Source organism: Condylura cristata, unplaced genomic scaffold (genome assembly GCF_000260355.1).
Source record: "Condylura cristata isolate star-nosed mole 26May11 unplaced genomic scaffold, ConCri1.0 scaffold00014, whole genome shotgun sequence".
Lineage (NCBI taxonomy): Eukaryota > Metazoa > Chordata > Mammalia > Eulipotyphla > Talpidae > Condylura > Condylura cristata.
This window is the reverse complement of record NW_004567115.1, coordinates 7,524,989-7,545,672: the sequence shown is the minus strand read 5'-3', so window position 1 is coordinate 7,545,672 and position 20,684 is coordinate 7,524,989. Positions and strand designations below refer to the sequence as shown.

General features: G+C 42.7%; 1 protein-coding gene across 1 annotated transcript in view; it reads left to right on the top strand.

Moving 5' to 3' along the window:
- PXYLP1 (2-phosphoxylose phosphatase 1) overlaps positions 1-19,218 on the top strand; it is a 77,835-nt gene extending 58,617 nt beyond the window's left edge. Inside the window, exons 5-6 of the mRNA XM_004682151.2 lie at positions 10,834-10,973; positions 16,895-19,218. Of these exons, the coding sequence (XP_004682208.1) occupies positions 10,834-10,973; positions 16,895-17,832 (1,078 nt within the window). The 3' untranslated portion in view covers positions 17,833-19,218. The remainder of the gene's footprint in view (positions 1-10,833; positions 10,974-16,894) is intronic.
- Positions 19,219-20,684: the final 1,466 nt, after the last annotated feature.

The window sequence follows — 20,684 nt, the reverse complement described above, 5'->3', positions numbered from 1 at the left end:
GCAGTGCTTTAACCCGCTGCGCCACCAGGGAGGGCCACTCCTTCCCGATTTTTAATCAGCTTGTTTTGGTTTTTGTGTTGTTAAGATGCCTAAAGGTTCTTGATTTTAAATCCTTATTGTAGAACTAACTTTTCACTTCCAAAAGACTTTCATTTTAGTCTGATAATATTTTCTTTTGCTGTGCAGAAGCTTTTTAATTTGGTAAAAGCGCAGTTGTTTATTTTTGCTTTTATTTCCCTTTTGCACTGTGGTTCAGTCAACAAGTTTTTTCTTTTGTGTATTTTAGTTTCAGGTCTTACATTCCAGACTTTAATCCATTTTTAATTCATTTTTTCGTGTGTGAGTTAAAGAGTCATCAAGTTTCATTCGTTTGTACGTACTCTCCAGTTTCCCCAACACCATTAGTTAAAGAAATTTTCTTCTCTGTTACGTGGTTGTGACTCTTTTGTCATAAATTAGGTATTGAAATATGTGTGGAGTTAATTCTGGAATCTATTCTATTGACTCAATCCATTTTTATTTCAATATTGTTTTAATTACTATTATGCTATAGTTTAAATTCAGGTAATGTGATGCCTGAAATTTTCTACTTTTCTCAAAATTATTTTAGCTATATTGGGTCTTCTGTAGTTTGTATAAATTTTACTGTGTTTTTTGTTCTGTTTTCTTCAAAAATATGATGAAAATTTTGGTAGAGATTGAATTGAATCTCCATATTGCTTTTGGTAGATCATTATTTTGACTATATTAATTCTCCCAATCCATGAATATAGAGTATCTTTTTTTTTTAAAGGTTTATTTACTTATGCATACAGAACCAGGGTACAGGCCAGTGATGCAGGGAAGGTGAGAGAGAAACTAGAAACAGAGCAGGTAGTAGAACAGGCAGATTGATGAAGTACACTGCTGAGGGGAGCAGCGGGCGAGATAGCAGCCATGTGGATCACCTCTAGAGCCAGGGATGGAACTTGCACTGAAGCAGCTGTGGCTAGCTTGCAGTGCTGTGCTTTAACCCCTCCCAGAAGGGAGGGCCTAGAACATCTTTCTCTTTGTGTACTGTAGTAATATTTCTGGTTTTTTCTTGTATATCATTTTCACCACCTTTCTTAAAATGAAACCTGCATATGTATTCTTTTTTAAATGATTGTAAATGGGATTGTTTTCTTAATTTGTTTTTCTTATAACTCATTATTTGCATACAGGGATGCAACGGATTTTTGTGTATTTATTTTGCAACCTGTCACTTTCCTGTATTCACTTACAGTTTCTAATAGTTTTTTTCTGGTGGAGTCTTTAGGGTTTTTTACATTTATTATCATGTCACCTGATAATAATAATATTTCTCTTCTACTCCAGTCTCATTTCCTTTTCTTCCTTGTCATATAGCTCTAGCTAATTCCTCTAATACTAAAATAAATGAAAACGGTAAAGGTAAACATCCTTATTTTGTTCCTGATTTTAAAGGAAAACTTTCAGTTTTTCACCACTGTGATGATGTTGACTGCGTGTTTATAGTATATAGCCTTTCTTTTGTGCCTTCCATACCTATTTTGTTAAGATTTTTAATGGGTGCTGTATCGTGTCAGATGCTTTCTCTACACTATTGATACAATCATGTATTTTTTGTCCTTCCTACTATTGATGTAGTTAGTGCATTCTGTTAATTAATTTTTGGATGGTGAGCCTACCTCACTTCCCTGGCGTAAATCTTATTTGTTCATGATGTATGATCTTTTTGATGTATTCGGTTTGCTAGTGTTTTGTTGAGAATTTTCACATGTATGAACATTAGAAATATTTTTCTGTAGTTTTCTTTTTTTGTGTGATGTTCTTGTCTGGGTTTTGTCCTCAGTGTAATGTTGGACTCACAGAATGTGTTAGGAAGTATTCCCTCTTTCTCAATATTTGGAAAACAGTTATGTAAAATAGACAGAAGTTTTTCTTTGAAGGTTTAGTAGAATTCACTTATAAAGCCATTAGGTCTTGGACCTTTTGTTTTGGGAAGATCTTAAACTACTGTTTCAGTTAAATTTTCTATTTCTTTCTTAGTCAGTGTTGTAAAAATTTGACCTTTTCTTCAAAATTACAATATTCATTGACATGTAGTTTTCCATGGTAGTCTTTTAGGATATTTTGTATTTTTGTGATAGTTCTTGTAATTTCCCTTCTTTCATTCTAATTCCATTAAGGTTTTTTTCCTTATGAGTCTGCCAAGAGGTTTGCCTTTTATATTTTTAATTACTTCTTTAATTTTATTGTTGACCCAGTGCTTGTTGAGAAAGATGTTGTTTAATCGCATCATTTTTGAGGTTTTTCCAGTTTTCTTTTTGCGGTGGATTCTAGTTTTTTTTACTTTATGATCATAAACAATATAATCTTTGATCTCCATAAGGGTATTGACACTTGTTTTGTGTCCTAACATGTGGTCTGTTCTTTAGAACAGCTCAGGTATACTTGAGAGAAATATAAAGTTTGCTGTTTTTGGAGTGGGGTTTTCTGTGAATGTATGTTAAGCTCATTTGGTCTAATTCATCACGTAAGACAGTTTTTTCTTTCTTTCTTTCTTATTTAAATTCTACCTGGTTAATCTGTATGTGGTTATAAGTGCAGTGTTAAAATTCCTAGTGTGATTGTGCCACTACCAATATCCCTCTAATTCTGTTAATAATTACACTCATGCTTTTTGCTCCATCATTTGGTACATATGCATCGTCTCATTGTTTTGAGCCATTAGTAATTCTTATGTCCATCCTTATTGTCATAGTAGCTGGACATCTGCTTTATCTGATGCAGGTATGATTGTATCTCCCTTTTCTTTAGTTGCCACTTGCTTGCAGGGTTGTCTCCGAACCTTTTACTTTGGGCTTGTATTTGTCCTTACGAGTTTCCTGCCGGTAGTAAAAAGTTTGTGTGTGTGTGTGTTTTTTTTTTAACCATCCAGCTACCTTTTTTTTTTTTAAAGATTTATTTGTGCATACAGAACTGGGGTACAGGCCAGGGCTGAGGGGGTGACAGGCTTCACCAGAGACAGAGTGGGGAGCAGAACAGGCAGACTAACGAAGTACACTGCTGAGGGGAGCAGTGGGTGGGCCAGGAGAAGTCTGCCACGCCATGTGGTCACCTCCGGGGCAGGCGGGGATCAAACTCATAAGGAAGTGGCTTTCGATTCTTAGTGCCGTGCTTTAACCCGCTGCGCCACCAGGGAGGGCCGCAGCTACCTTTTAATTGGTGGTTTTAATACTATTTGGGGTAATCATTGAAACAGAGGTATTTATTGTCATTTTATTTTTAGGGGGGTTTTCAGGAGGCCTTTGTAACTTGTCTTTGTTCTTTTGTTTTTCTTTTATTCTCGGACTTATTCCTTTTGTGTTATGTTGGAATCTCCTTCCCACCTTTTTATGTGTTTCTTCTATGGATTTTTGTATTGAGATTATCATGAGGTTTACATGGAAGGATCTATGCTATCATCTACTGTGCTATAACCTATTGGCTGGGTTGATCTCTGGCAGATTTTAATGATTTACTCTTTTACTCTCCATCTCCTTCTCCCACATATTTTGGAGTCCACTGCTTCTAGGTGAGATTTCCATTCGTTTTATAGGCTCCCCTTTGCATTTTTTACAATGTCAGCTGAGCGGAGATGAATTCTTTTAATTCTTATTTGTCTATAAAGTCTATCCTTCAGTTCTGAGTGGCCAGAAGAGTATAGTATTCTGAACTAAAAAATCTTTTTCTTTTTTTTCTTTCAATTTCTTGCCATTCCCTTCTAGTCTGCAAGGATTCTGCCAAGAAATCCAGATAATCTTATAGGGATTCCCTTGTATGTGATTTGCTTTTTTCAAGATGCTCTTAGTATATTCTCCTTGTTAGTTTTTACTACTTCCATTATAAATGTTTTGGAGTGTGTCTGCTTGGTTCTATTTTGTTGGATAGTCTTTGAGCCTCTTTGATCTTAATATCTATTTCCTCCCTCAAGTTTGGGGAGCTCTTTGCTATTTCCTTCCACTGAGGTTTCTTTTACCCCCTTTACTTTTTTCTCCTCCTGGGACTCCTATGATGTGGCTTTTGTTTCTTTTGATGTTATCCCCATAAAATCTTTGTGCTGGTTTTCATGTCTATATTCTTTTATTTATTTATTTTTGCTAGCCTGGTTTGGTGTATTCCCTCCCCCATGTATTCCAACTCACTGATTTTTTTCAGCTACTTTTTGTCATTTTGAATCCTCTATTGTATTTGTAGTTCAACTATTGTGTCTTTAGTTTTACTATTTCTGTTTGAAGTTTTCTTGTATTCTCTCTACCTTTGTTTTTACTATTTCTGTTTGAAGTTTTCTTGTATTCTCTCTACCTTTTGTTCACTGATTGCTTTCTTTATTTTAGTAAACATTATTAGGCTGTTGCTTTGAATTATTCTTCAGGTAAGTTACCTAGTTCCATTGCATTTAGATTCCTCCCACATTTTGTTTTTTTCCATGTCTTGTAGTATATTCCTTCGTCTCTTCATTTCATTTAAAACTATGTGTTGAGCTAAGATTCTTCCTTTCCTTAGTTTCATGTCTTGACGTTGTATCAGGATGACAGGTTGCAGGATATGATCCTAGGTTGTTTGCACAGAATACTGCAGTGTCTGTTGCTCTGCAGGCTGATGCCTCTGCACCAATATGGGTACCTGGAATTCCAGTGCCAGCCCCAGGGAGCAAAGGACATTGGGCAAAAGGGAAGCAAAGAAGTTGCTGGTACAGTGTATCAAGAGTTCAATCTCCCCAGCAGCCAAACTGAGAGAGAAATCTGCAGCCACTCCCCTTCTCCAGGCCAGTTGCTCAGTGGCAGCTTTCTCAGCAGCCTCAGGCTAGCCCTGATCCCTCAGCCGTGTCTACCTTTGATCTGCAGGTTCTACAATCCCTCTTTTCCCCAGGAATGTGGGCAGGAACTGAGCCATCTGGGCACTGTGGGTTCCATCCAGGTGGATGAGGGGCAGGTATTCACAGGGTCTGTGGGCACAGCGTGTGAAAGATGACCTCTCTCCATCTTCTCTAGGGAGTTGTGGCCCCAGCAGAGTACTGTGGTCAGGTGTATTCCCAACAATGTCCAGAAACAGAGCCCCCCCCCCCCAAGGTACTCCAGTTGCCAGAGCCTGAGTGATTTAAATTCTGACTAAAGGCATCAGGCACCACAGGTGAATATTCTCTCTGCAGTGGCCACAGGCAGAAGTGGGGCAAACATTTAGCATAACTAAAAAGCCAGCTCAGCTATATAGAGGATCTGTTAAAGGGAAAGATGTCCTAAAGGAACTCTACAGAGTTTTGTGGACTCCACCCCCTACCCCAGCTTTCTGGACCCTACACACTATTCCAGTGATTGGAAACTACAACTCCCAGCAGTACCAGGGAGAGAACTGCGAGGACCCAAGGACAGAGCTAGCAGGAATTCTGGGACATTCACGGGATAAATAGGGCGCGATTGCATCTCTCTCTCACTAGCTTGGGGAAACTGTTCTCCGCACCACGTGACTCTGTGTGTTCAGTCAGCCTAGCAGTAAGGTATTCCAGTTACTTTGTATCCCGCTCTCTTTCCCTGGGTTGTTTTCTGTTCCTTCCCCCTTTTGTAAATAAACCCGTTATTGACCCTTTTCTGTGTACCTGCAGTATAACTGAACTGTGAGCGCGTGGGTGAGGCCCCACAGACAGGTGGCCCAGTCCACTCTGGGCTACCCTGTAACAGATCCTCGATTGTAAGGGGACAACGTGTGGACCTCATTCAATGCTGAACAACTTCCACCATCAGGGCCCTCAAAGGCTCCAGCTCAGCTGCTTACAGGGGGTGGTAGAAGTAAAGGGTGAAGGCTCAAGCTGGTAGTCACTACCTTGAACAACCACTAGGCTGAGGGTCATAAAAACTGTCCAGTGGTCTCAGACCATCCTAATAGCAAGAGTGCGGGTGTTTCACCCTCTGGGCCTGGGCCCGTGGTTGATTTCTAGCCTTTGGTGTCCACCCTTGCCTGCAGTTGTGCCCAGGCTAGGGTGTAATGGATGTGCCCTGAGGGCAGTGATTGTTTTTTGTTCACTTTGAATCCATTTGGAATTCCAAGTGCCTAGAACAGTGCCTGGCATGTGGGGGTAACAGTAAATACATGTTGAATGAATAAATGTTGGAGGCTGGAACTCAGGGAGTAGTGACAGATGGAGAAAGGGGGTTGGTGCTGAGAGAAAGTGGTAAGGTAGAGTTGATATGAGCACCTGGTAACAGGTGGGATAGGGGTGAGAGAAAGAAAATAGTAGCCTGGTTTCTGACAAGGTATCTGATGGTAGTGATAGACCTCAGAATAGAGAGTCCAGAAGAAGAGGGGAGTAGAAGAAAATTGGTCTCAGGGCTAAGTTTGAGTTATCATGAAACACTCAAGTGACAAGAAGTACAGGCCATTTTATTTGTGGGACTCAGAGCATTGTTTTGCTGGGAATCAGAGGTTTGAGTGTTTGACTATTGGGTTTTACATGTTTCTAGGTTTTGGGGTTCCTTGGTCCTCAGCTATGGCCAGGAAAGAATTCAAAGCCGCATCTAATGAAGCAAAACAAAGTTTCTTAGAGAAAGAATGAAAGGATACCTGGAAAGAGATCGTGGGCAGGCAGAGTCCAGGGAACAACTAGGAGGAAAGGTGGGAACTCCTAGCTTAGATGATGTGCAGAAGGCTGCTTACTCCATCCCTTGCTGGGGTTTACTGCACACTGACTCCCTGGGTATTGGTTTATAGGTCCAGAAAGTCAAAGTCACCCTCCCTTCTATTGTGCTCCTTGGTAGAATTGTGTAGGTCCCAGCAGCAGGTTGTGTGTGTGTGTGGGGGGGGTGCCTTTCCCCCTTGCAGCTTTCTGCACTCCTGAGACTTTATGGGTCTGCCTATAGGCTGTGATGGGGAACTGTCTTCTCCCTTCTGGAAGTTTCTGAGCTCTCCCTCAGGCTGTGGCCAGTGTTTCCTGGGGTCCTGGGCATAGTTTGTCTTTAGGCACCGCCCTCCCTGCTCTTCCGACTCACACAACAATAGGATAACAACAGGTGTGGGGATGGCAAAGCCTGAAGGAAGGACCAAAATCAGCATCGTGCCAAACACACACCTGTGAGAGACATGGAAGGAAAGGAGGAGCCCCGGAGATACTGAAGTTGCAAACAGGGAAGAAGGCAGGAGAGATGTTTTGAGAGCTAAGGAAGGAGAGAGTTTCAGACAGCGGGGAGGGGCAGTGAGCCACATCAGGTGAAGCACAGTGAATCTCTGTGAAAAATTCATAATGCTTTATCTTTGAAGTATTTTATTTTTTAATAATACAAGGTAATAATTTTTTAAATTAGCATAAATTAGAAACTTCTTTTGGATTGTGCTATCTGCTAACAGTGTCCCTGGCCTTATCATTCTTAATATTCTCCATAGCACCCAGTCATTGCCCAGCTTATAGCTAAAGCACAGTAAAATGTCCTCATGAGTATACAGAGTTCAGTCTTAAGCTTTATGGAAAAATAGGTGTTATCAATGCCTATAAAAATGTAAAGCGATCTCTGAAGTAAAAGTTTGGAAGGTTTAAAATAGCACTTTTGAATCTGTCAGTTTTCGACATGAAAGCAGGTTTCCAATGAGGTGAAAACAATTTCCAATTTTTCTTGAAGAAAAATTCATTATCACAGATATAATCATTTGTAAGGCAAGGCTGTTGCATAAGGAGAGCCAACAATGAATTGTCTAAAGAGCAAAGAAGCTGATCATCCTGTGTGTAAGACTGAAAAGAAAGGTCCAAGTTCACCTGGTCATTGAGGATTCCCTTGATCCCCATTCCTTCCAGATCTGCAGATGCCTCGGGGCTGTCCAGATAATTGAACTTGGGTTCTGCTAGCCTGAATCGTGGTCAGAGGGTAGGAAGGAGATGTAAATGGGGACACGGTTAGGGACAAAAGGGACAAATGTCCTTCCATTCCACTGGTGATGCTTCACGTGTCATTTGACCTAACAAGGGGGAATCTCAGAAATGGATCCTGACCATGGAGAGGAGAGATTTTAGTGTACTGCTGGTAAGGAAAAACCAAAGTCAGACTCTAATGAAAACAGAATTTATTCAGGAACTAATAGAATAGGGGAAAGAGATCTCCATAGAGCCAGGTTCAGGTTTGAATGCAGTGTGGTTACTGGGCAGTATAACCAAAGAGCAAAGTGGGTGAAAATTACTAAGAGGACCATCCAGGATATGGGGAGCATCTACATAAATGAAATTGACAAGATTCTTTTATCTTTTAAATTGCAAATGTTAATTTTATTAAGACAGCACAAACCCATTTTCTAAGATGCACAAGCAGGACTTCCTCAAAATTATAATTCAGTAAATACTGCCACTATTTCCAAAAGAACCAAAGAAATCTTGTTTCAAGGGTTTGCATCAATTATGATAAACTAGGTTTATCATAATTTTACTACACTGTAGTAAAAACAATCCTTGAACTTCTTCAAAACAGTATTTTCAAACAACAAGAAATTGACAAGATTCTTGCTGAAGGCAGGCCCGGGAGGCAAGCAGTTTCATCAGCTATTGGGGGTGCTCAGATATGGAGAGAGAGGGATCCTGCTAAGGTGTAGGGTTTTTACTAAAACTGAGCAATGCAGAGCTTCATCTACTAGTCCAAAGGACATGAGGTCCAAAGGTCGAGGACTATTTGGGATGAGGTTCTCGGGAGCCTAACTGGAATTTGGTCAAAGGGAATCTGTCACATTAGTGTCTCCAGCAGTCTTTATTTTTAATATTTGCATTAAAATTTGAATATTTTAATCAGCTCTCTGGAACTTGCCACAGTCATTGCTTCAGACTATGAAAGTCTTGACTTTTCATCAGGGTGCATTTCCTAGTTGAATTCATCTGTGTATGATTTGGGGTTTCCTTTATGTACAAGGACCCCTTTCAGCTCTGGGAGGGAGTATAAGACCAGCTAGCAGGTCAGATCCAGGAAGTCCTGGGACTCAGCTTACCTGGTGCTCTTCCCATTAAATAGATCCAGCCATTTGATACCTGTCCTGTAAATGAAGTCTTTCTTGTCTGAATCTTCATTTCATAGCAGAAACAAGTTTCCATGAATCAATGCATTTGGTAGGCAGTCAAATGCCCTAAAAATCTGGGACATCTCAGCAAACACTTTCATTAGAAATTTCCTTTCTAAAATAGGCAGCAAAGCTTTCTCAGCTCCTCAGACATCACAGACCTGGCCCTGAGCAGGGCGTTTGATGCCTGTTGATGAATAGCCTTTGTTTCTGTAGATTCGTATTGGCAGCCTCATTATCAGTCTAGAAATTTTATTTCCCCGTTTGCAAATATTTATGTGTTTTAGCCTCAGGAAAAATAACATACCCTTTATTTTTATGGGAAGACATAATTCCCTGTAGCAATCCCAGGTGATTTATTAAACTATACTGTTAGTCAAGATTAGCATTCTCCAATTTTAAAACATATTTTCTAAAAGATGGAATTTTTTTTTAGCTTTATGTTTTTGAAAGATAATAAACCCATTTTGGCAGCCATTTTAAAAGCATTGCCAAAGTTAATTGGGCTTGCAGACAGCAGGGGTTCTGCCATTCGGACAATTTATCTTGCTGCTTTTCATGCTGATTTAGTTTAGTAGGGTATTACTCTATCTGCCCACTGCTGCTCAGCTTGAAAATGCAGACATATATCCACAGGCCATTCATTTATTCAAAGAAAAGGTGAATACATTCATAGGTCATCTCATTATTCAAGGATTTGTGTATTAGTGACTGGAAAAATAAATTATATCTTGATTTACCATGTGTACTTCATGGCAGAAATAGAACAAATGTCAACCCTCGTAAATAAACTGCTTTTTTAGCTATTCATTACCACCCTACATGAAACCTGATGTTGTGTGTGTAAATGAGCTGTTGAGTTTTGTAGTGGTCTTGATTATCTTAATCAGTTGAGACTTTTAGGGATTCCCCCCTCCCTACCCTGCCCCAGGTCACGTTAAGGGTTAAGTTTATCCAGGTAAAAGTTGGGGGAGGTTTCCCAAGAGGAGGGGGCAGCATATGGAAAGTGTTGGCATGTGCTGGCTTTGGTGTTTGCAGGAACAGAAAGAGGTGGACTGTGTTTGACCAGCACGGAGCCTTGGAATAGAAAGGAATAGACACCCTGCACCTCAGGGAGCTGGGGTTGGAAAAAAAAAAAAAAAGGCGAGCTGGGCATAGCTCCCCCAAGAAACATACCATGTGGAAGAGCAAAGACTAGTCTGGGTATACCCTTTAAATCCACCCCCCTGGCCCTGGCTGGGACAGGAATAGAGGGGCAAGATTAAACCACAGGAAGAACAAAGAGGAGCCTTTGCCATCTAGGCAAACGCTGCGAGATTCAGAACCCTGGCGGTGGTTGCAGGAGTACAGAAGAGAGGGGTGAACACCCCGATAGTGCACCCCTGCAGGGCTAGACAGCAGAAGGCATGTGTAGGGAGAAGCCAGGGACTCCCTGCTAGGCCTGGCTGCAGCTAGGGTCAGTGACCGCCTGGAGAGAGACAGAAATGTGCAGGTCAGGAATGGTGGGGTGGTGGGGATAAAGCTGAGGCCCACACAGCCAAAACAGTGGGCTCCACAGAGTGGGAGGCTCCAGCTAGCCTTGTTGAGTTGGGGGGGGGGGTTTGCCTAGGAGAGTAATAATGACACTGGAACTTTAAAAATGATCAAGCCAGGACCTGATATTGCGGGTGAGAAAGGCTGTGGTCCACCCGGGATGTCACTTGCTGGAGTTAAAACCATCGTCGGCTATTCTGGAACACTGACCACTAACTCTGTGCATTGTCTTTTTAGGAAACCATATCATCCTAAACTGGAAGCTTTCATTAGTCACATGTCAAAAGGATCCGGAGCCGCTTTTGAAAGCCCTTTACACTCCCTGCCTCTGTACCCCAACCATCCGCTGTGTGAGATGGGGGAGCTTACACAGACAGGTATGATTTTTTGTTCACTCACTCTCCTGCCTGCTCTCCCTTGCAGAGCAGATGCTCCTGGGAATGGTGCTGTGGACTCGGGGTAAGTAAAGACACCTCCAATAACTCTGCGTCCAGACGGGTTGCTAGCTGAACATCTGACTTCCTAGAGTTAAAAATAATCTTTCTTTCTTACTTCAAAAGACCCATATGCATGAAGAGAAATAAAGACAAAGAAGCAAAAGGGGGAAAAAACCTTAAAGCACCCATAAACCCACCAAAGAGATTCGTAGTCTTCTGGGTGCGCACACACACACACACACACACACACACACCACAGTATCTTAGCACACGCCCTATTTTGTAACCTACATTTCCACTTAATGATATATTGTGATAATCTTTGCCTATCCGTAAATATATACCTATATCATTTCTGCTGGCTGCATCGTACTGCATGATGGGTGGGCCATCATTTATGTTACCGGTCCCATGTTCTTAGATGCAGCAGGCAGTACCCCTGTGAGGTTTCAATGGTGAGATCTCAAGAAGCAGCACGTGTACAGATCCCCACTGAGCATGGCGTTTGTTTGGCCAAGATGCTTGCCATCTGTCTCTGTGCAGCCAATGGTTAACTGTCAGGGTACACTGGCAAGTGAATGGGGGAACTGACTTTATTTGCTTGTTTGTTTGTTTTTAGGCTAGCCTGAGGTTTATCTTTATTATTCTTCGTATAAACTTTGCAATGCGGTGATGTTTGTTTACATTGTTGGCTGTGTCGTGCAACTGTGGGGTCTGCCCGTAGTGGGGGTGTTGCCAGAGGAACCCACCACCAGCGCGCCCACAGTCTCCCACCGTGGTTCATTGTGCTCCCACCCCACTGTTCTCACTCTTCCCCCTCTCTGGATGCTTCAGTTCTGTAGCCTTCAAGGGTTAGTTTTGGAGTTTGGCTTTATCTGAGAGTCAGGTTGGTTTTTTTGGTGGGGGGTGTCGGAGAGAAGGAACTGGTATGCCCCCCAGTTTCCTGGCTCTTCAGTCTAAGACTGGCAAGAACCTTTGGTTAGACAATAGCCTTTGTGGAAGAAATTGGAGCATCTGTAGGCTTGTGTCCTGATCTTGTACCACCAAGCGCCTTAGAAGCTCAGCTTTCTTTAAAAAAAAAAAAAAAAAAAAAAGATTTATTTATTTATTTGTGCATACAGAACTGGGGTCCAGGCCAGAGGTGCAGGGACGGGGAGAAGATTCACCAGAGACAGAGTGGGGGGCAGAACAGAAGATCTAAAAAGTACACTGCTAAGGGGAGCAACAGGCGAGACAGGAGAGGTCTGCTAAGCCATGGATCACCTCCAGGGTGGGGATCAAACTCGCACTGAAGTGGCTGTGGCCAGCTTGCAGCGCTGAGTCCTAACCTGTTGCACCACCAGGGAGGACCCAGAACCTCAGCTTTCGTGGAAATAGTGCCTTTGTCCCCTAGCTGGCTCTATTTTGCTTTTACCATATTATAAAAACCATCATGATTGGGGAGAAATGTAAGTAGCCAAGGACAAGCTGAAGGTGCTGGCAGACTAACCTAAACTTGATAATTAGTTCCATAGGCACAAGCTTTGCATTAATAGAACAGGAGTACTAACAAGTCCAGCACCCCTTTTATTAACAAGCATTATTTGTGCTCCTTTACCCGGAAGTGAGATTCAGATGTCAGTGTGACCTTTCTATATGGGTAATTTTGAAAATCAGTTACATCAGGAGCCCCTCCTATAATGCCATTTATTACCTATAGGAATTAATTTATTAGATAGCTCTGTGTATCTTCATACAATGCCACTGCACTAGAAAATAAATGGCGTCCCCAGTGCTCACACCTAAGTGTAGCTCGGTGTTAGTGATAGCTGCAGGGGTCCCCCATTGAGGCTGCTACATCCAAGACCCTGTGGTGACAGGTGAGACATGATTTCTTGACAAGTTCTGATCAAAACAAAGTATAAAAGGCTCTTTATATTGCATGTCTAGAAGATTCAGTGGATGTTCATGTTATGCAAAAATGCTGAAGTATTTCAGCATGTTTTTCTTCTGTGGGAATGCCTAGTAGTCCTTTCAAAGGTGTAGGGGACAGAGTGAGTTCCTGTAGAGACTCACTCACCCCCTACCCCCACCCCTGAGCCCTCCTGGAGAGCAGTCCCCTGCTTGCTGAGAATCACTAGTTAGACACTCTGGTTCCAAGTATGGAAACCAGTTTGAACCAAAAAAGGGGCAATACATTATAAAGGTTTAAGGTGACTCACAGACTCTCGGGGCAAGAATGTGACCAGGCCCTGCAATTGACAATAAAAAATAACTCCTATCCGGCCCTCCCTGGTGGCAGCGGGTTCAAGCACTGCACTAAGAAGCTGAAACCACTTCCGCATAAGTTCAATTCCTTCCTGCCCCGGAGGTGACCACATGGCGTGGCAGACCTCTCCTGACCCGCCCGCTGCTCCCCTCAGCAGTGTACTTCGTCGATCTGCCTGTTCTGCTCCCCACTCTGTCTCTGGTGAAGCCTCTCGCCACCCCTGAGCCTCTGGCCTGTACCCCAGTTCTGTACTTACAAAAAAATAAAAATCTTTAAAAAAAGAAAAAATAACTCCTGTCCTTGCCTCTGTGGTTCACTGTGTGCCACCCCCAGGGAAAGGAGCAAGCTTAAATGTGTCTAGGAGGTCAGGGTGACTTGCATGGTGCAATGAGGGCCCAGCCTCTGGATCTGTTTCTTCCCTGAAAAGAAATGAGGGATAGTAGCCCTCACACATTTAGAGGCAATCATTCATTCCAGCCCTTCTTCTCCACTAATCTATTGTCATCATCATTTTCTCAATTAGTCTTACTTTAGAAATCATTTTTGTTCCTGTTCTCTTATTCTTTTTTAATGGTCATTTTTATCTTCTATTTTAAATGTCATTAAAAATACATTTCTGTTATAATAATCATTTATAACTGGCTCCCCGCAGTAACTAGATAAAGCTGATCACTAGCACCTGCTCTGTCCAGGGTGCTTTGGCAGCTGCTGAGTGTGAAGAGGGGGGTGGCCCACCAAAGGAGACCCTCCCCTGCCTGTCCTGAAGGAGCCCACACTACAGCGGGACAGCACCCAGAGCCGGTGAACTGTGCTGCTGGCAGCTGCAGCATCTTCTGGATTAAGCACAGGCCTTAGACTAGACAGACAGGCCTAAAATTTCCCACCAGGGCTGGCAGGTGTGAAGTGCCAGCACAGCATTAGCTTTTGCTGAGCTCAGTGAATAAATAGAGTTAGGGGGTGCACAGCCTGTGGGATGAGGAAGAAACTTTTCATTTGGCCTGGGAGAGGAAGGAGGAAGACCACAGAGAAAGTGCCCTGGGAACCACAGGCCTTGGATAGCGGTTGGTGCACTCAGAGAAAGGGGAAGGGTGTGAAGAAAGTCAGGAAGATGCAGGCTGAGTTTGGGGGGATAGAAGAAGCCTTCAGTGGCTCGGGTTTTGTATTTCTGTGTGAAAGTATCCGAAGAAGGCGCTGTGGACAGGGACCCAAGTTTGGGGGGCTGCTGGGGCATAGGGTGGGTGCTTAACTTCTGATTCACCCACTTCTCAGCTCTGAATGGCTCAGGGCCTTGGTTTCCTCATCTGTAAAGTTAGGAAAATGGAGATGCTAATGATATACCTTGCTTTAAACTTGTTTAAACTTTTGTGAAGTTTAAACGAGACAAGTTTAGCATGTGGCAAGCTTTCGACTGTAAGATCTGTAGCCAAAGAATGGAAGGTTTGCTCCAGGTCAGCTGTGGCAGGACGGAGATTCCATAGGTTCATCACTTATGGGGTGTCTCATTGTGCAAGTCATTTTGCAAATGCTAGACTTTTCCTGCCCAGATCTTGAGGGACTTCTCTCAAGGCCCTCCATTCAGACCATGACTTGCACATCCTTTGTGGGTTTGGTTTTGTTGGGTTTAGCTGTTTGTGTGAACTCCCTGGCCAACACAGTTCCTTGTCTCCTGCATTTCAGCCTGATTGTCTTATCCTTGTGGTTGAGCTTTTCTTTCCTTTTAAAAAAATATTTATTTATGTATACAAGAGCTGGAGGTGAGGGGTAATGTGCAGCACTATGAAGCTGTCCACAGCCACTACAGCACGAGTTCCATCCCCAGCTAGGGAAGTGACCCACGTGGCGCAACAGACCTCTCCTGTCCCACCTGCTGCTCCCCTGCTCCCCTCAGCAGTGCACTTAAGTCAATCTGCCAGTTCTGCTCCCCACTCTTCTCTGGTGAATCCTCTCACCACCCATGGTTGAGCTTTTCAAACCATTTGGACATCGAGTAATTGACCTGCATGTAGTATACGATCTCAGAGAGTTCTTCCATGCCGTTGAAACTGCACCCCTTGTATCCATCTGCTGGCGGGTAAGCTCGTTTTTATCTTGACCTGCCTGCTCCTGCTTGAGCATAAGACTTTTTCATTTTTGCTAAGATAACTTAATAATATGATCATTGATAACTAAAACATCTTTTTTTTTAATAAAAGATTTATTTATTCATACAGAACTGGGGAACAGGCCAGAGGTGCAGGGGCGGTGAGAGGATTCACCAATAACAGAGTGGGGAGCAGAACAGGCAGACTGACAAAGTACACTGCTGAGGGGAGCAATGGGCGGGTCAGGAGAGGTCTGCTGCACCATGTGGATCACCTCCAGGGTGGGGATGGAATTCATGCAGAAGTGCCTTTAGCTTCTTAGTGCTGTGCTTTAACCTGCTGCGCCAACAGGAAGGGCCTAAAACAACTTTTAAAATAGACTTAAAATTCTTACTCTCAGGCCATCACTGTGGTGCAACCAGTTAGGACACAGCACTGCAAGCTGGCCTCAGCCACTTCGGTGTGTGTTCGATCACCTCGCCCCAGAGGTGACCCACATGGCACGGCAGACCTCTCCTGACCCGTCGGCTGCTCCCTCAGCAGTGTACTTTGTTGTTCTGCCTGTTCTGCTCCCCGGTCAGTCTCTGGTAAATACTCTCGCACCTCTGGCCTGTACCCTAGTTCTGTATAAATAAATAAATAAATAAATATTTTTAAAAAAATTTCTCACTCTTACCCACAGCTCAGCCAGCCAGTTTCTGTGCCCCATTCATCCTGCCCTCACCCTGGGTAGCCATTGTTTTCCTATGTATTCTTCCAAATTTTTTTATGCAAGAGAGGCAACTGTAAATACATGTTTTTGTTTTTCCTTCATTTTTATGTAAAAGGAGCATAATAAGCATACTGCTCTGCACTTTGCCTTTTTTCAAGATGGTATCAAGGGATCATCCTGTATCTATAAAGAGTATCCTTGCTGACGAGCTGTCAAGCCCGAGCAGGATTAGTAGAAGGTATCTGGAAGGTTAGCAGAGGCCTTCTTTGTTAGCAGAAATGGCCTTTGCTGGGCTGGCTAGGGAGAAGGGGGATGAAGGAGGGACTTCCCAGCAAGGCAGAGACTAAGCAACCAGTCAGCAGCATTTCTCTTCACAAGCTGAGTGCCCTGAGCTCTCTCTCACATGAGAGAGCCATGGTCTTGGGACAGAGGAAGAGATTCTCCTTAGTTCCACGCCATTACAGCCTACATATCCACCAGTAGGGTGAGTCCAACTTGCTGAGTCTGCCAGTCATAAGACCTCTCTCAGAGAAGGCAGGAAGGTCCAGATGGAAGGATGATGGCAGACAGCGCTTGTACTCCCCACAAAGGCCACAGTCCAAGCACAGTCCTCACTCGATTCATCCCTTCATGGGAAACCCCCAGGGTCTCTTTGCAAGTAGACCCATTCATGAAGCTTCCATAAGACAGGAAAGTGGGCTCCATGATGTTAACTTAACACTGACCAAAAGCAATCCAGAGTCAGACGCCAACTCGACTCTGTTTACTGTCACTACTGCCGAGCTGGTCATAAGGGAAGCTGCTGTCCTCTGTGTTTCAGGGATCGTGCAGCATCTGCAGAATGGCCAGCTCCTGAGGGACATTTACCTAAAGAAACACAAACTCCTGCCCCACGATTGGTCTGCAGAGCAGCTTTACTTAGAGACCACCGGGAAAAGCCGGACGCTGCAAAGTGGGCTGGCCTTGCTTTATGGCTTTCTCCCGGATTTTGACTGGAAGAAGATCTATTTCAGGCACCAGCCCAGTGCTCTGTTCTGCTCTGGAAACTGCTACTGCCCAGTGAGAAACCAGTATCTGGAAAAGGACCAGCGGCGCCAGTACCTCTTACGTTTGAGAAACAGCCAGCTGGAGAGGACCTATGGGGACATGGCCAAGATCGTGGACGTCCCCACCAAGCAGCTCCGAGCCGCCAACCCCATAGACTCCATGCTCTGCCATTTCTGCCACAACGTCAGCTTCCCCTGCACCAGAAATGGCTGCATCGACATGGAGCACTTCAAGGTGATAAAGACGCATCAGATAGAGGACGAGAGAGACAGGCAGGAGAAGAAACTGTACCTCGGGTATGCGCTCCTGGGAGCCCACCCCATCCTAAATCAAACCATCAGCCGGATGCTGCATGCCGCGGAGGGCAGGCGAGAGGAGCTGTTCGCCCTCTACTCTGCTCACGATGTCACTCTGTCTCCAGTTCTCAGTGCCTTGGGTCTCACAGAAGCCAGGTTTCCAAGGTTTGCTGCCAGGTTGATCTTTGAGCTCTGGCAAGACAGAGAAAAGCCCAGCGAATATTCTGTCCGAATTCTTTATAATGGCGTTGATGTTACATTTCGCACCTCTTTTTGCCAGGACCACCACAAACATTCTTCCAAGCCCATGTGCCCACTGGAAAACTTAGTCCACTTTGTCAGAAGGGACATGTTTGTGGCCCTGGGGAGTGGCAGTGCTAGTTACTTTGATGCATGTCACAGGGAAGGGTTCTGAAAGGCACACACACAGCGCTTAGAGAATCCATGCCCAGTGCTGTCTGTTTCTGGTTCTGTGTGTTGCTAAGGGTACAAGATGACTGGTTTTTAAAGGCTAGAAATCATGATTGGGAGCCAAGGAGAAGGTTTGGATTGAACAGTAAGTATGTTGCTATAATTAGGTACATGAGTTGGTTGGTACATAATGGCCACTTCACAGAGAAAGGAAGGTACTTTGGTGTGGTCAGGCTTTTCTTACAATGCTAGAATAATATTTCTGCTCTCAAAGTTGCCAATCCAAATTCAATCCACTTCTTTTGAACTGCTGCCGTTCTATATGCCGGGACCAGCAAGCCTCAGCCAAAATGTTCATAATCTGGGGCAGTCATACTATATCCTCCTTCAGTGCAAAATTTCCTGAATTGACTTAGCTAAAGCAAGAGTTGGCAAACTTTCTGTAAAGAGCCAGATGGTAGATATTTTAGACTTTGCAGACCCAACAGTCACATACAGTCTCTGTCACAACTATTCAGCTCAGCTCTTTGAAAGTGAAAGCAGCCGGAGACAACCCAGCTAGCTGCCTTCCTGGGCCTCGGACACAATGAGTGAACCCGGCCAGGCTCAGCCCCAGGGCTGTCCTTGACTGACCCCTGGTCTGAAAAATAGGCTCTCCTACCGTTTGCACTTTCCTCACCTTGAGAACCGGGCGAAAACCAAGAATTATTCAGTGGTGCCTCCAGTAACTTCTGTAGAAACACAGGATTTGGGCTCTGTATTTGAAATTATAAGAAATCTTAAGGGGAAATAACCATTGAATCAGAATGAATCATAAAAATTCATTAAAATAATACTTGATGTTCATGATGATTGTGGTATAAGATAGTTTTAAATATTTGATGTAGTCTATTTGCCGTATATGCTAAAATTTTTGTATTCTACTTAGTATTTTTATAGTCTAGGAGAGTATTTTCTAAGACCAGTTTTAGATGTGCTCTTTTTCCTATGTAGTATTCAGTTTACTGTACCTTTTTGGTGTTAGAAGGGAGCCAGAAGCTGAATTCACGCACTTTCTTCCAATTAAACGAATTATGGCTCCTACTCTTGACAAGCCGTAGAATTAGATCGATTTTTAAACCATTTTCATCCATTTCAAATAGTAAATTCGAATTGATTTTTAAATCAGTTTTCGAAGAACTTTGTTACTAGAGCACTAAGTAATCTTTCTAAGCTATTTTATATATTAGAAGCAATTACAATGAAATATGTGATTTCTGAATTAATGGTGCTAGTTCTCTGTGCTGAAATGTCAAGTGCAAGCGATATCTTCAGTGTTGTTGACCTTTTTCTGTTTTTCTTCAGTGATACATTTGAGTATATCTATTTCTGTTAATAAATTTTTGAAGAATACTTGCGCACACAACTAGTGGTTTGTACCTATAAGTCACTCTCCTTCTTTTCAAGTGAGAACCAGTTTCAGTTTATCTTAAATGTTTATTCAATTGCCAGAAGTCATGTGTTGTCTCTGGAGTACTTAAGCCTAATCAGTTTTCTTTTATACCCATTCACAATATATCTGACTCAGAAATGCTGAGCACAGCTTGACATCACAAAGAGAATAGTGAATCATTTGATTTTAATCAGTTCAACAGTATGTGTTGTAGCTATTTTAGATAAGAGCCAACATTGAAAGTATAGATAAGTTTTGCCTCCCAAGACATTGGGTATGGACAGCATTAAAATAACCTCATCAAAATCGAGTTCTGAGATATTTCATTCCATTAAACGGTGAGCACTGAACTAAGTTGGTGGATTAGTTCTTGGTTTCTGGGCAATGGTGTAATGACTTAGTTCATGACAAATGTGGGTATGTATATATTTACTTGTTTGGGTTTATTATTAAAATGAGTAAATGCACACTCCTGGAACACAATCAAGCTATACTGAAAACAACCTCAAAAGTGAAGTTCTCTTCTCAGTCCACCTCCAGTGAGAACCTGTAACACTGGTTGCTATTCTTTCAGAAATTTTCCAGCAGATACAGAAATAATGTTAGTTTTTTTTTTTTTACATCATTCTTCATTTTGTGCATTTTTCCATCTAGTTGTAATCCCCATGGGCCTCCCATCACCAATTTTTAATAGAAATGGATCATATATACATATATACACATATACATATACATACATATGTATATGTGTATATATATATATGTGTGGATGTGTATATATATGTGTGTGTATATATATATATGTATATACATATATCTTAAGAGAAGCAAGTCACTATATATGAATTTTTTCATTCATTTCTTTTCACATTTTCTTTAAGCTGTGTCTTGAAGTATTTCTCATTGTCCTGCTCCCCTTAACTATACGTCTTGAGATAGTTCCACAGTGAGAAAGAGGGGGGAAAGCTGGCTCTTTTTATAGCCACTGCATAATATTTTATATCGATGAGACATTTCCTATGTCATTAAAATTTAATGAAGTTGAACCTTAAAACTAAGCTACTAAAATAGGACTACAAAGCTTTCGAGGTACACAGAAAAAAGCAGAAGCCAACAATGGCACGTGTTGCTTTTCTAGTTCAACTGGACACCGAACTCTTTTTCAGTGAAGCTGGAGGTGGTTATTGATCTCAGTGGAGTACTCTGTCTCTAGTTACACTTACGAACAGAATTTAAGAACTTAATATAATGTTGCTGTTGAGCCTGTTTGAGGGTTTTCATGGCTGTAGAAGAATTGTACTTAAAAGATGTGAGTGATTCCTTTTAGTGAACTCAAAAAGGCTGAAGCAGAAGTGAGGATGTGTGCTTCCTTTCCTTTGAAGCCTTCTGAACAGATTTAGCAGCTCAGATGAAGGTGAGCATAC